Here is a 14,180-nt window from a genome sequence, read left to right as displayed (position 1 = left end):
GATCCATAAATCCTGAGACTTTATTAGAAATTTCATTTGGCCCAAATTTTATTAGTGGCTTTTTGGTGAAAACTTGCACGATAAGGTTGATAGTCGCTGGGTTGCTGACAAATACTAAAATTTGGATCCTCGCCAGTGCTTCTGTTCCTAAGGCAATATAGTTAAAAACCTGGTGTAGCAAACTACTTCCTCTCATTGGGTTACCTTCAACTGCAATTGTAGCTTTTATTAAAAAAAAGTTTTGAATTATCAGAGGTGGCAATAGGCACTAATAAGAAACAAGTAATCTCTAAATGCTCTATCGTAATTGTAGCAGCAATACAGTTGTGTCTTCTGGCTGAAGGTCAACTAGGTGAGTATCTTGTGCTTGGCTGAGGAGAAAATCTCTGTTGTGTTCTGCCTGCAACTCTTTGTACAAAGATTCTTTCAGGTTGCAGTGAGGGGGACCATTCAAGCACCCGGAGCCTGTTGGAGAAAAAGTAGGCTCTAAATGGAATAATACATCAAATATGCAAACTAAATATTCCAAAGAGCTTGTATTGAGCCATGTTGGTTCTTCAATCACTTTTTCAGAAGAGCTGCGAACTCAAAAGCCTAATGCAGCCGCTCTCCGTGCTTCTACCTGGAGGGACTTCTCTTGTTGGGACACCACTGCAGGGGAGGTCCTTTCCTGTGCCGCCACCACCACACAATAAGGTACATATTTTGGTGGGACAGCCATCCTTATTTTGTTGCAGCTCTTTTTTTTACAGACCTCACAGCTACCTGTGCCGGAAGCAGATCTGCTGCATTGCCAAGTAAGAGTCAGTGTCAGAGCTCTTGATACATCAAGTGAACATCTGCAGTGTAGGATTGAGAGACACCTGCGTCTTGACTGCGCTGCTTTAGGTAACCGGCTGTTTTTGCTCCTGTGTCTGGAGGGGAGGGCTGCTGAAGACCCTAGTCTCTTCCAGGTGCATCTCAGGGACACGAGAAACAGAATTTTGCAAGCCTTCAGGAAACTTGACGGCAAGTGAACTTCACACTCCACAATTCAGTCATTTTTTTCAGCACAATCCTTTTGTGCTGGCCTCTCCATTCCCCCCCCCCCCCGCTTGATCTCTTCACAGTTCTGCCCAAGAGCCCACCGCCCTCAGGTGAAGCCAGCTCTTCCTGCCGAAGTCAGGTCAGTAAGAACAGTTGTGTTCAAAAAACATTTCTCTGGAATTGGTGGGAAAGGGCCGGGGACAAACTAATGAGTCCAGATTGCTTTTCACAGACCAGCAGAAGGAACTTCCAAGCCCATGGATTCACACTTCAGAGGGACAAACAAAAAGGTGAGCATAAAGGCAGAGTTTGAAGACTGGGACCAGTCTCTCTGTTCTGCCCTGCAAATTAATGGCAGTCAACATGGCACTCTGTGACTTAACCACATCTAGGTGAATATCCCTTGCTTGGCAAGGGATAAAACCTCGATTGTGTTCTGTCTGCAACTTCATAACTCTTAAGGGTTTTCTTTTTCCTGAGAGAACATTTTGTATTCAGAGTGTTCTCTCAGGTTTTGCTTTTCACCTTGTTGCATTGGCCAAAAAAAAAGAGCAAAAGACGCTGGTGGTCGGCGCTCCTGGTTTCCAGGACGGGGTTCAAGCCCCTGCGGTGTCCCTGCTTACTTCCAATGCAACCTCTCCCCCCCCCCCTTAAGAGCTAAATGAAGCATGGTGCTCCTCTGATGCATCACTGGTGTGTGTCTAAGACAAGGTGGATGACATGGATGCTTCCCATCCTAGCACTCCTTGCCATAGGGAACAAAAAACCTACTTATTTTATATATATAGGACTGCCTCTTAATTTTGCATTGTTTGTTTAGGCAGTAACTTAAATATACAAACATTATTGTAGATTTTATGCTCCTTATTGCTACCCCCAACATCTGTGAGCGGAGGATCCCTTTCCCATCATCATTGGCCGAGATTGCGCTGGGCTCCCTGGCCCGACCCTGACCCCCGCAAAGAAGGGATCAGCAAGGAGCTGGACGTGACGGGAGGAAATCTTGCATGTGTGAGTATTGGCACCCCCTTCTACACCTCCTTCTGTGTGGTGGCAGAAGTCGGGGCAGATGGTGGGCTCCGAGTCCTGGGTGCAGCCTGCTGGAATGTCTGCTGCACAAGAGACAAGGTGGCACCGTAATGGATGGCACGTTGCACTTGAACCAGGGTTTAAACAACAACAACAACAATTTTATTATTTGTTCCCTGCCCATCTGACCAGGTTGCCTCAGCCACTGTAATGGCTCCCCATTTGTGGAATGCTCTCTGGCACCTTCATTACATATCTATAAGCACCGGGCATTCCTATTCTTCCAGTCCTTTGGCTTATTAAACAACCCAAGGCCTTTTAAATGTGCCTGGGCAGGGTGTGTTGTCCTTGTTTGTTTGCCACCCTTTTGGTTGTTGTGCTTTTACGCTGTGAACCATCCTGTGATCTTCGGATGAAGGACAGTACAACAAATATAACTAATAATAATAGTTCAGTATTTCCCTGATTTTGTTGCAAACGTCCACAGTCGCTTCGTCTCAGGCTACTGAAGAAGTGAACGTGAGGGGCGAGTATTTAAAACCTGTTAACCACCGACAGCAGGGCCGGCCCACCTGCAATGCAAGGTGAGGCAACCGCCTTGGGCGGGGGATCCTGATGTAGATCACAGAATCCTAAAGCTAAAAAGGGACCCCCCAGGGTCATCTAGTCCATCGCCCTTGTTCCTGACTTCGGTCTTCATTCAGCCTTTCTTCCCTCAGAGAGAGAGAGAAGAGGTGGCATTTTGTGGTTCGCCTCAGGCGCCAAAAAAGACCCCGGGTTCACCTCAGGCACCAAAATGCCTCAGGCCGACCTGGCCAACAGGCAAGCACGTCTTAGTTTCCCACACGCCTTCAGAGGCTCCTTTTCTTTCTTTTTTTCTAAAGCGCAAAAAATGAGGCGTCGGAGCCAGGGAAAAAACAGCAGGTGCAGGCGACGGGCGAGGCCGCCTCAGCGCGGGCCCCGCCTCTACGCGAGGCTCGGCGGCCGGCCTGTGTTCCCCGAAGCCCACGTCGCGCAAAAGCAGCCGGAGGAGGAGGAGCAGCGGCGGCGGCGGCGGCGGCGCTGAGGAGACCCGGCTGCTCGCCGGCAGCTGCTGGAGCCGCCCAGCCGCCGCCATGAACTCCAACAACCGCACCGAGAGCGACTGGCAGGGACTGGTGAGCGAGGTGAGAGGGGGGAGAAGGAACGAGGCCTTCCGCGGACTGGAAGGCGGAGCTGCCTTTTCCCGCCATTTCCCCCCCTCATTCTCTCCAAAGAGGAGGAGGAGGCCTGCAAAAACCCGCGTTGCTGGTGCAGTGGGGCTTTCCTGCGAGCCGGCACTGGGTCGCCCATCTCTCTCCTTCCTGCATAAGGGTTGCAGTGGTGGTTTTTTTTGGGGGGGGGGGGGTTGTGTGGCGGCGGCGTCTGAGGCAAACGACCTCCCTGGCCCTCCAAAGCAGCTGGGCTAAGCTCAAAACTTGACTCGGTATTTCCAGGTGTGGCCAATGCTAAACTGGATGGTTGCGTGTCACCGCAGGGATCGTTGGCCCTCCGAAGTGGGTTGTGTCTGTGCGCACACGCACCTGTTGCTTGGAGGGGTTTGACGGATGTTACCTGTATGTCACTTTGGGGGCGAGGGGGGTCGGGAGCGAGGAATATATCTTGCCTTATTCCTGTTAATCTGAGAGCAGCAAACTTTTGCTATTCCCATCTCCCCATTTATTTATTTTTACTTAGTAGAGAGACCTTGTGAGTCAGGAATTCCCAAAAATGAGTTGCCAGGTCTTGGGGTGTGATCAGAGGTTTCTGCAGCGCTATTCACTCAACACATTTTTTATTTTTTTTTGGTGAATGGGAGAGCTGCAGGTGTTCGGTTAAAAGTCTAAATGAAACAAAATCGAAAATTCTTTCTAGTAGCACCTTAGAGACCAACTGAGTTTGTTCCTGGTATGAGCTTTCGTGTGCATGCACACTTCTTCAGATACACGAAAGCTCATACCAGGAACAAACTCAGTTGGTCTCTAAGGTGCTACTAGAAAGAATTTTCGATTTTGTTTTGACTATGGCAGACCAACACGGCTACCCACCTGTAACTAGTCTAAATGAAGTCTGTGAATATGCAACCATATGCTCTTAGATTTGTCACCATATAACTATTTAGGTTGGGGGTGGACATCCACCACGATCCAGACGGATGCCAAGGGATTTTGCTGTCATTCTCCACCTGTTAAGTTGTCAGGCAATGGGCAGGGTATAAAGAATATATTATTACTAATATTTATTTATTTATTACTGCATGCTAATGGGAGCTGTCCGTCCCCATCAGGCTTTGCCTTCTTGATTCTCGCCCTCAAAAGACCTGGCCACTCTGGGCCAAACTAGATTTAATGTCCATTGCATGATTGCAACTAATGTGCTGTTGCTGTTGTTTTTTTTAAAATGTAAGTAGGCAGCTTATGCTATATCTGCATAGCATATTTGCCCTGTGAAGGCTTCCCTCCGGATGTAAGTTGCAGCTTCAGGGGAATAATTTTCATAGAGAGCACAATAGGTGAGACTAATGGGTTAAATTCTCCTTCTCCACCCACTGTGGTTCTGTTGCTGCTACCCCCCCCCCCCACTATTTTCTGTTTTCCATTTTTAACTTGTGCCTATTAATTCATTCAGTTGTCAACTTACTATTTTTCTTCTGGCTAGGATTCTGTGTGTTTTTAACAGAATTTTTGTTGGTTGAATATGAGCCTATCATTTCCTTGTTAGAGGGAAGGAGAAATGACACATTCACCTGCTAAATTTTGACTACCCTGTGGCTTTTCAATGTACAAGACGAGAAAAAAGAAAGAAATTTGCAATCCCACTGTAATAATTGCTGCTGTAAACTTCATAAAAAGGACAGAGGTGATTGAACATAGCTGTCAACTTTTCCCTTTTTTAAAGGGAAATTCCCTTACTCTGAATAGGATTCGTAAGAAAAAGGAAAAGTTGACAGCTATGGTGATTGAAGTGTTGTTGGAACTAGTCAACTTTGGTAAACACTGTCTAATGTTTGCCACAGTATCTCAAAATGGCTGCTTCTCTAGGTTTCAATTCTCTGCTGATGTTCTCAATAACATCTTCCTTCAGTAGTCATAGAACACTTTGATTCCTATACATTCCTATACATATATTTCTATTTTACCAACATCCAACACCCACATCTGAGTAACACAGCATAAGATTATAAGAAAAGGTGTCAATCAGAGTGTAAGTAAGCTCTCTAAGCAGCCGTTGGGTCAGCAACGCTTCTATAAGGTGGGTATTGCCTGTCCATGGTTCTTTTCACTTCCATGATATTCATAATAATTTGGGCCAGCCAGGTTTGGGGTCCTAAACAAATGCCAGGCAGCTGTGCTTTCTTTCAACCCCAATCTTACTCCCTGCCAGAACTTCCATTAGCACCCCTCATGCCATGTTGCTTCTGCTCTGAGAAAACGTTTCTAAGAAATGATGGGAAATGTTGGCATAGGCAGTTATTGGCAATTATTAATGATTATGGTCACATATGGAATAAAAAGGTAAAGGGACCCCTGACCATTAGGTCCAGTTGTGTCCGACTCTGGGGTTGCGGCGCTCATCTCGCATTAATGGCCGAGGGAGCCGGCGTACAGCTTCTGGGTCAAGTGGCCAGCATGACTAAGCCGCTTCTGGCAAACATATGGAGTACCAGCATTCTAATACTTAGAATCATAGAATTGGAGGGAATCCCAAGGGTCTTGTAGCCCAGCCCCCTGCAATGCAGGAATAAAACAACAACAACAACAACAACTAATGTATATGGCAAAAAATGGTAGTGGTATTAAATGTTTTGTGGTGCAGAAGGATGGTGACCTTATGAGACCAAGATGAAGACCACCTACAAGAGACTCCCTCCCCTTCCATGTTCTGTGAAGCTTTGTGCCAGCTAGGGATGTGCTATGGTCTAAACCTCTGAGCCTCTTGGATGTGCCAATAGGAGGTCAGCAGTTTAAATCCGTGTGACAGGGTGAGCTCCTGTTGCCTTGTCCCAGCTTCTGCCAACCTAGCAGTTCGAAAGCATACCAGTGCAAGTAGATAAAAAGGTACAGCTGCGGCAGGAAGGTAAACGGTGTTTCCGTGTGGTCTGGTTTCTGTCACGGTGTTCTGTTGCGCCAGAAGCGGTTGTGCCAGAAGCGGTTTAGTCATGCTGGCTACCTCAGCCTGAAAAGCGAAATGAGCGCTGCACCCTTTGACGACTCAACCGTCCAGGGGTCCTTTACCCTTTACCTTTACAACTTCTCACTCTGGTGTGACAGTTCAGTGTGCTCTGGTCTCTATATACCAGAGGATGAGGTAGGAAAGCAGACTGCCTTCATGTGTTGACCATGAGGATAGGGTAACTGCTGGTGGGAAGCTAAATATTTAAACATTCCGGGGGGGGGGGGATATCTGTAAGAAAAGCAACAATACACAATGAATCTGGGTGTGTATTTTCAAATAGGCCTTGCAATCTTGGCCATGATTTGTGTAAGATACTCTGACTCTAAAGGCCCCTTATCTTGAACCTGTGCAAAATGTAGGACTAAATAACCTGTTCAAGATGCACTTTTGGTTGTAAGGGCTGGAAAGTAAATAGAGATAAGTTATTGGCAGCAGGTGATGGAAAGGGAGAAGAAATGGTCTTTCCCCAGTGCTTGCAAATCCACAGTATTTTGCTCATCCTCACTTGGGATGCTAAAATATGTACATTATTATATACATCTAATGCTACCATATGATCCTGTTTGGTAACCTACCATTAGTTTTAAGAAGAAGAGAAAACAGTTTCATATTAAGCAGAAAATTAGTCAAGTGTAATTATTTGAAAACAGCAAAAACAAAACAAAAAATGAGGATAGGAACCGAGATGGAAAACTGGAACTGCACATTTTTATTGGGTTTCTTTGCCTATTGGAAACTTTAAGGGTTATCATCTATAAAATAAAGACTTAAAGACTTACCAATGTTTATTCAGAAGTAAGTCTTGCTGTGTTTAATGGGACATAACATCCAAGTAAGTGTGCACAGGGTTACATTGGAATGAACTCAGTTGTGCTAATTGGGATTTATTCCTGAATAAATGTGCATAAGATCATGCTGCCAGTTTCTACCTGTGTTCCTGTCTATTTGTACTGCTGGTCCAAAGACCTGGCACTTGATGTCACTGTGATAAAGCAAACCTTCCTGGAAACCAGCTCTGAAACTTGTTTTGCACTGGATGATTGGATTTTATGGGCTCTTTGAGGAAATGGTTCTTGTTTAAAGCTTGGATCTGCAGCTGCTTCTTAAGAAAGCGCCACACAAGGTTTCATATGCACTCACCTGTCTGCGGGGTTAGAAGCAATGGTTCAAATGATTCAATATAGTAAAAGCTACAGTCCCCCTCTGCTTATACAATACTGTAGATGTTTATCACAGACATCTTCTGAGGACTATTTCACACACTATGTTGCATAAAATCTGGGTTTGCCACCAAATGGCCGCTGTCTGTCTGATGAATATTCACATGCGAGACTTGCGTATGAAAACATTTGTTCAAATGTTAACATTTTTAAATGAGTGTGGGGTTTTTGTTTTGTGTTTTTAAGTGTGATGCAAACCTTATATGTGGTATGAGTGAAGAAAGGGCTGCTTTACAGATACAGTAACTAACACTTGTTCTGTGATAACAAATACAGTACCGTATCTGTAAAGTTCCCTTGCGGTTTAAAGGGCTGCCCTAAAGGGGATGAATTGGTGCTGGAGGACATCAATGCTCACAAGCTAGTTTACACACCCACCTACCCACACCTTGATCTTAAAAAATATAATTAAAAATTTCCCCATGCTATTACCTCATGTCAACAAACATTCGGCGCTTCTTAGCTTGCACATTCAACCGCGAGTCACCAAGTTTTAAGTGAGCATGTGGTGTACGTCCATGTGTGAATCAGTCCTTAGTCATTCTGATATTAAAACTTTGAAAGCATTGCATTTTTTCCGTTTAGGATTATTATTGCCCAGACATTTTGCATATGAGAATAAAATACCGGTAGTAACAAACTCTCCGTACATAGCAGGAAGTAGATATGGCATGTGTAGCAAGGAGTGGCACTGTATTCCACATCCTTACAACTACTTTGGCGTCTATTATCTATCATCTAGTTTTCCTGTCTATCTATCTATCTATCTATTGACTGCCCCTCATCAGAAAATATCAGGGTGGTTCACAGAATAAAATACATAATTTTTTAAAAAAGGAAATAAGTTAACCAAAACAGCAAACAACTGCTGCCTTTATTAGGTTCTGAGGCAAGCTTGTATCAGACAAGCTGATACAAGGAGAAATCAGAGACAGGTGACTGTGTGTGTGTGTGTGTGAGAGAGAGAGAGAGAGAGAGAGAGAGAGAGGAGTCCACAGATGACAGAAAAAAGGAGGAATCTGTATGAAAGGGAGAGAATATCATTAGTTGATCTTAATTAAATTAATATGCAAATCCTTTATTTTAATGGGACTTACTCTTAAATAAATATGCCACTTTAATATTTCAGTGTTGATTTGGAATTAAAATAAATTTTATTTAGTTGAATGATAAAATGGCAAGATTTTGCAAACTGAAAGAAAAAAAACTTGTTTTGGAACTACAACCATTTGGTGCTTGAATGTGGAAGCATCGGGTATTTCTTCACAGCATTATACAGCTAACGGGCAAGAAAGTACAACTGCCACCTACAGTATACTAGGTTCTGAGGGTGATAAGTGCTGCTAACTTTGATTTCAGGCCTGCTGATGTTAGAAGTGAGCAAGAGTCTCAGAGAAGTGAATCAAAGGTGGCAGAGAAGGTGATAATAAGGTGGAAGAAAGTGAGCAAAGGAAAATGTGAAGGAGGCAGGCAATAATGACCAGGTGAAATGAAGTAGAAGGAAGAAAATATAGAAAAGTTTGAGAAGGTAAAGAGAATGGAGAAGACGGCATGAACAGAGAGAGAGAGAAAGGATTGTGAAAGATGGTGAGATGGGAGTAAGTGAGAACAGGAGGAACTGGGAGGTGCAAGGAGGAGGCAAAGAATATGGGAGGTAAGAAGAGAGAAGAGCAAAGGCAAGACAGGTGATGCAGGACCAGAAGGTAGAGAGAGAAAAAGATGGAAGCAGGTGGCAGAGACAGGAGCTGGTGAAATTGATAGGCCTTTTTGGTAACAAAACACAAGCATAAATAGCAATGGTGACTTGCCCTCTTGCTCAGTATCAACCACAGGTTTCAAGGAAGAGAAGAACCCTAGAAATAAAAGAGAAGCTATACGCATTAAAAGGGTTCAAAAGTTTGCCCAACAATACTGGTGAAATATTGGTTCACTTGCATTTAGAAAAAAAAGTGTATGCCACTACCTCTGTGTAATAGGTGGTGAGACGCTAGTACTATTAAGTATAAATCAAAAGTGAAAATGTAAAAGTGAGTCCGGTGTGCCTGGCAAGGAATATAAGGTGCACCTTGGGTCTAGAATGGTTGAAGACCACTGCTCTAAATGAAGATGGGCCAAAGCTGATAAGTGACACCGTAATCTGAATTTCCGTGGTTTAGAATGGTGTGTCTTTCACTTCTTAGATTTCCCCTCTCCAGTAACTTGACAAATGTCCTGGCATTATCAGATTATGAGGTCATTTCTGTTCAGGAGTTAATGAGATCAAAGCAGATTTGGCACTAAAAATAGCTATGGACAAATAGGGACCATTTGATGGAGAGGAGAGCTGTTTCACCTCTACTAATGTTGTTTTTCTCATTCTGATTTGTTTAAAGCAGTTAGGCAGTAAGACAGTTCAAGCAGTAATGTATTATATCAGTCTTTACTTAACATGATCTTGTAGTGATTATGGTTCACTTACGATGGTAAATTAGTGGTAGATAAAAGTCAATAGACAGCAATGAAAAATAATATTTTGAAGGTATTTAGAACAAGAGAAAAGCAAATGAAATTTGAATCTAACAACTATTTAATGAAAGCATTAAATAGTTCATTTTTGTAAAAATACATGAAGATGTATTCAGAAGATTCACGTTTTAAAAAATCCCTAATAACAAATAGAAGAAGCTATAACCATCTACAGTAAAAAAGAAATAAAATAAAAGTGGTTATTTGCATCTAAAAGTAAAAACAAACCCCACTGTATTTCAAAAGCAGTATACCACAGTAGTACCTCGCAAGATGAATGCCTTGCACAACGAAAAACTCGCTAGACGAAAGGGTTTTGCGATTTTTAGGTGACTCGCAAGACGAATTTTTCTATGGTCGTGCTTCACAAGACGAAAATTTCAATGCATTCCTATGGGAATTAAATTCCTATGCATCCCTATGGTCGTGCTTCGCAAGACGAATTTTTCGCAATACGAAACGACTCGCGGAACGAATTAATTTTGTCTTGCGAGGCACCACTGTAGCATCATTTGCACATCATTGTAAGCTGCAGTTGATGGCTCCCACTTTATTTGTTTCATACAATTTTTATACTGCTTGATTGTAGAAAACCCTCAAAGCAGTTTTCCCACACTCCTCTCCTAGTGCAAGCGGGAGAAACAAAGCATAAACCCTGACTTAACTGGGATTCATGCTTGGTTGTGACTTGCTTGAACAAACCACAGTCCTCAGTTTAGATGTAAATCTGAGCCAGGGTTTGTGGTTGTTTCTCCCACTCAATTTGGGCATGGGTAGGCAAACTAAGGCCCGGGGGCTAGATCCGGCCCAGTCGCCTTTTCAATCCGACCCATGGACGGTCCAGGAATCAGCGTGTTTTTACATGAGTAGAATGCGTCCTTTTATTTAAAATGCACCTCTGGGTTATTTGTGGGGCCTGCCTGGTTTTTTTTACATGGGTAGAATGTGTGCTTTTATTTAAAACGCATCTCTGGGTTATATGTGGGGCATAGGAATTCGTTCATTATTTTTTTTCAAAATATAGTCCGGCCCCCCATAAGGTCTGAAGGACAGTGGATCGGCCCCCTGCTGAAAAAGTTTGCTGACCCCTGATCTAGGGGAACAGTGAAGCCAAGGATTGTTCTTGGCAAACCAGTTGTGGTTTGTTTGTTTGTTTGATTGATTGACTGACTGAAAGAAACCATGATCCCTGGTTTGGATTCAACACTAAGCCAGGGATTGTGGTTCATCTGATCCGACTTGTGCTAGGAGAGATGTTGGAGCAATCGCCACATACACAGTGAACCATTAACTCTTGAAGTAGTAAGAAGGTCTTCACAACAACATTTATTATCTGCAAGTTTCATTGTTGTGTTTGGTTACTTCGAGTATGAAATGAGGCTTGTGTTTCCATTTCCTCTTTAGCCCTAACCATAGTAAGCCATGGCATCCAAATTGGCAAACCATAGTTAGTGTTTGCCCTCCAAATAAAAAAAAAATTGAAATAGGTTTCTGATTTGGTTTTGGAGAATAAGTGCCAACTGGAGTTTGCCAATCCAAACTTCATGACTAATTATGTTTAGGGCTAAGGAAACCAAAACAGAATTCCTGGATCTGTTCTGTTTAGCATTCCCTTTCTCCATGTTAAAGATGGGGTCCGAGGCTGAGAAAACAGTGATTTACTTGCCTAAGGCTGCCGTCTAAGCATGAACTGGGGTCTTGTAGCTTAACCGCTCTTGTAGCTGTTAACCACTTTAGCATATAGCAGTTTCCTATCCAGAGTTCATCATTATTCCAGGTTCCAATGTCATTTCAATGGCGCATAAAAAGGTACAGATTCCAGATGCCTTTTTAATCAGGGAATTGGCCACTCTTAAAGTGTCACTATATGTATAAGAACAATAATGTTGCTTTATTGAGGGTACTGCCAAGGCATCATAACCCAGAAGGTTTATGGCAGAAATTCAACTTTGCTGCTGCCAGTAATAAAATTAATCCAAGGTGGAGGTGTCCTCTTCAAAGTTCATTACCCTAGAATGATTTCTCCTTCCCTTTAAAGGGCTCTTGAAAGGATGCATTTGCTACTTTTGGGTAGCACTCAGTGCATTATTATTTCTTCATGACCTGCAGGTATATTAATGCACCTTGACCAGTAGAAATAAGGGCTGTAAGGTTCAAGAAAGCCCTTCTCTACATTTCCCCCAGTCTTCAAAAAAGGAGCAGAGCAAAAGGGGTCTTTTGATTACAGAACAAGTGTGAACAGAAACAAATTCTGCAGCTTTTTACAATTACGAAACACTAAAACACATTACTGTACATATTTTAGGTGCATATAAATGTCTTTTTTAAAGGGATGTGCCTAAAAACCTCACGTGAGTAAGATTGTATTGCATTTGGAAGGCTGTAATGGAGTTTGTGAGTAGCTAGTAGAAAAAAATATTGGGCTTTGTTGGATAAATGTCATCAAAATGGAGGGAATATGATAGCTTTTTATTACTTTTAGAGTAGTGAAAGAAAATGCATCTCTGCTAGCTGAATTAAGCACTCTGTGGTCTGAAACTTCAATTACAGTATGTGTGTGTTTACGAAGAAGTAATTCCCATTATGTTCAGTGGGGCTTACTCCGAAGAAGGAAGCATAGGATCACAGCCTAACTACAATCCTCAGTATGTTTACTTAGAAATAAATCTATTTTCAAGAACGTGGGCACAGGATTACATCCTAAAGGTTGTTAATGTTAACCCAGAGATTCACACAGCCCATAGTTCCTTTAAAGCAGCTTAAATGTATGTGCCCCTGCCTTTAAAGTAACACTTTTGCACAATGCACCTGTTTGGTTTTCTTTTGTTTTGTTTTCAAACTTACAAACTATTTGCCTTGACTTTCTTGCAGTATTTGGTGTGTAAAAGGAAGCTGGAAAGTAAGAAGGAAGCACTGCTAATTCTTTCCAAAGAGCTGGACACATGTCAGCAAGAAAGAGACCAGTACAAGCTTATGGCTAATCAGCTACGGGAAAAGCACCAATCACTGAAAAAGAAATACCGGGAACTGATTGTATGTAGCTGGGTTGATAACTTTCTGTTAATATCTGCTTATATTAAATCCTTTACTTCTTATATTGCATTGTGCATTATTAACCATTTCCTTGTAATCCTTTTAGTTCTGTGTTCATGATGTTGTTTTTCTTCATTTTTCTTTATTTTAATTCTTAATTATGTATTCACTATTATTTAAGCACTAATGGGAACAGCTTCTACCTTACAGTCTAAACCATGGGTAGGCAAACTAAGGCCCAGGAGCCAGAGCTGGCCCAATCCCCTTCTAAATCCAGCCCGCGGATGGTCCAGGAATCAGCGTGTTTTTACATGAGTAGAATGTGGCCTTTTATTTAAAATGCATCTCTGGGTTATTTGTGGGGCATAGGAATTCGTTCATTATTTTTTTTCAAAATATAGTCCGGCCCCCCACAAGGTCTGAGGGACAGTGGACCGGCCCCCTGCTGAATGAGTTTGCTGACCCCTCATCTAAACCTCTTAGTGCTTTGATTGCAGTACTGCAGTGCTTCATTAAATTACTTTTTCAAGCAAACTAGATTACTTTATAAAGTTCTGTTATTTTTCCAGTGACATGTAAACTCCCTTCTTGTAGGACGGGGACCCATCTCTTCCTCCTGAAAAAAGAAAGCAGGTAGGTTTCATTTCTGCCTGCATGCACATATAACTTATTGCTCTATATTGTTGGTCTTTTTTAAAAAAATATTGCTAAACTATGTTATTTTGATTCTACTAATTAATTTACTCACTTTATATTTCAAACCTGTATCCCATTGGACCCTCAAGGCGGTTTGCTGAAAGTCCATATAAAGCAAAGTAAACCTGCATATCAACAATGAAAGTTCAAACAGATGCCTGTGACACCCGCTATCCAGTCGGTGGCCAGGATTGATTCAGCTGATTGATCTGACTTGATGGATGCCCTCTGCATGCATCCCCGCTCCTGAAGCTGTGTGCTCAATGGAAAAGGGATGTCATCCTAGCAGGACCTCCCCAATGATGAGGTGGAGATACAGCCCCTTCAGGCAGTGAAAGCCCCAAGATGGTCTCCTGTGGGCACCCCACCTGCTCTGCCATTGCCGGAATAGGCACCAACTTCCACTGAGATCTTGTGGTGAAAGTGGCAGGAAGGGTACTTCCTGTTTTGTGCCGCCACTGGGCAAGGCTCTCTTAA

At 42.9% G+C, this 14,180-nt stretch overlaps 1 protein-coding gene across 2 annotated transcripts in view; it reads left to right on the top strand.

The window, feature by feature from the left end:
- The first annotated feature begins 2,996 nt into the window (after positions 1-2,996).
- The window catches only part of CCDC149 (coiled-coil domain containing 149), a 54,865-nt gene continuing 43,681 nt past the window's right edge, over positions 2,997-14,180 (top strand). The window contains exons 1-3 of one of the 2 annotated variants that reach the window (XM_033160311.1): positions 2,999-3,221; positions 12,846-13,007; positions 13,602-13,640. In XM_033160311.1, the coding sequence (XP_033016202.1) occupies positions 3,171-3,221; positions 12,846-13,007; positions 13,602-13,640 (252 nt within the window). In that variant the 5' untranslated portion in view covers positions 2,999-3,170. Of the gene's footprint in view, positions 3,222-12,845; positions 13,008-13,601; positions 13,641-14,180 lie in introns of both variants that reach the window. The other variant, XM_033160312.1, reaches the window with a different exon arrangement.

The sequence above is a fragment of the Lacerta agilis genome, chromosome 9, assembly GCF_009819535.1.
Source record: "Lacerta agilis isolate rLacAgi1 chromosome 9, rLacAgi1.pri, whole genome shotgun sequence".
Lineage (NCBI taxonomy): Eukaryota > Metazoa > Chordata > Lepidosauria > Squamata > Lacertidae > Lacerta > Lacerta agilis.
The sequence above is the reverse complement of the archived record's forward strand: the minus strand, read 5'-3'. Positions and strand labels throughout refer to the sequence as shown.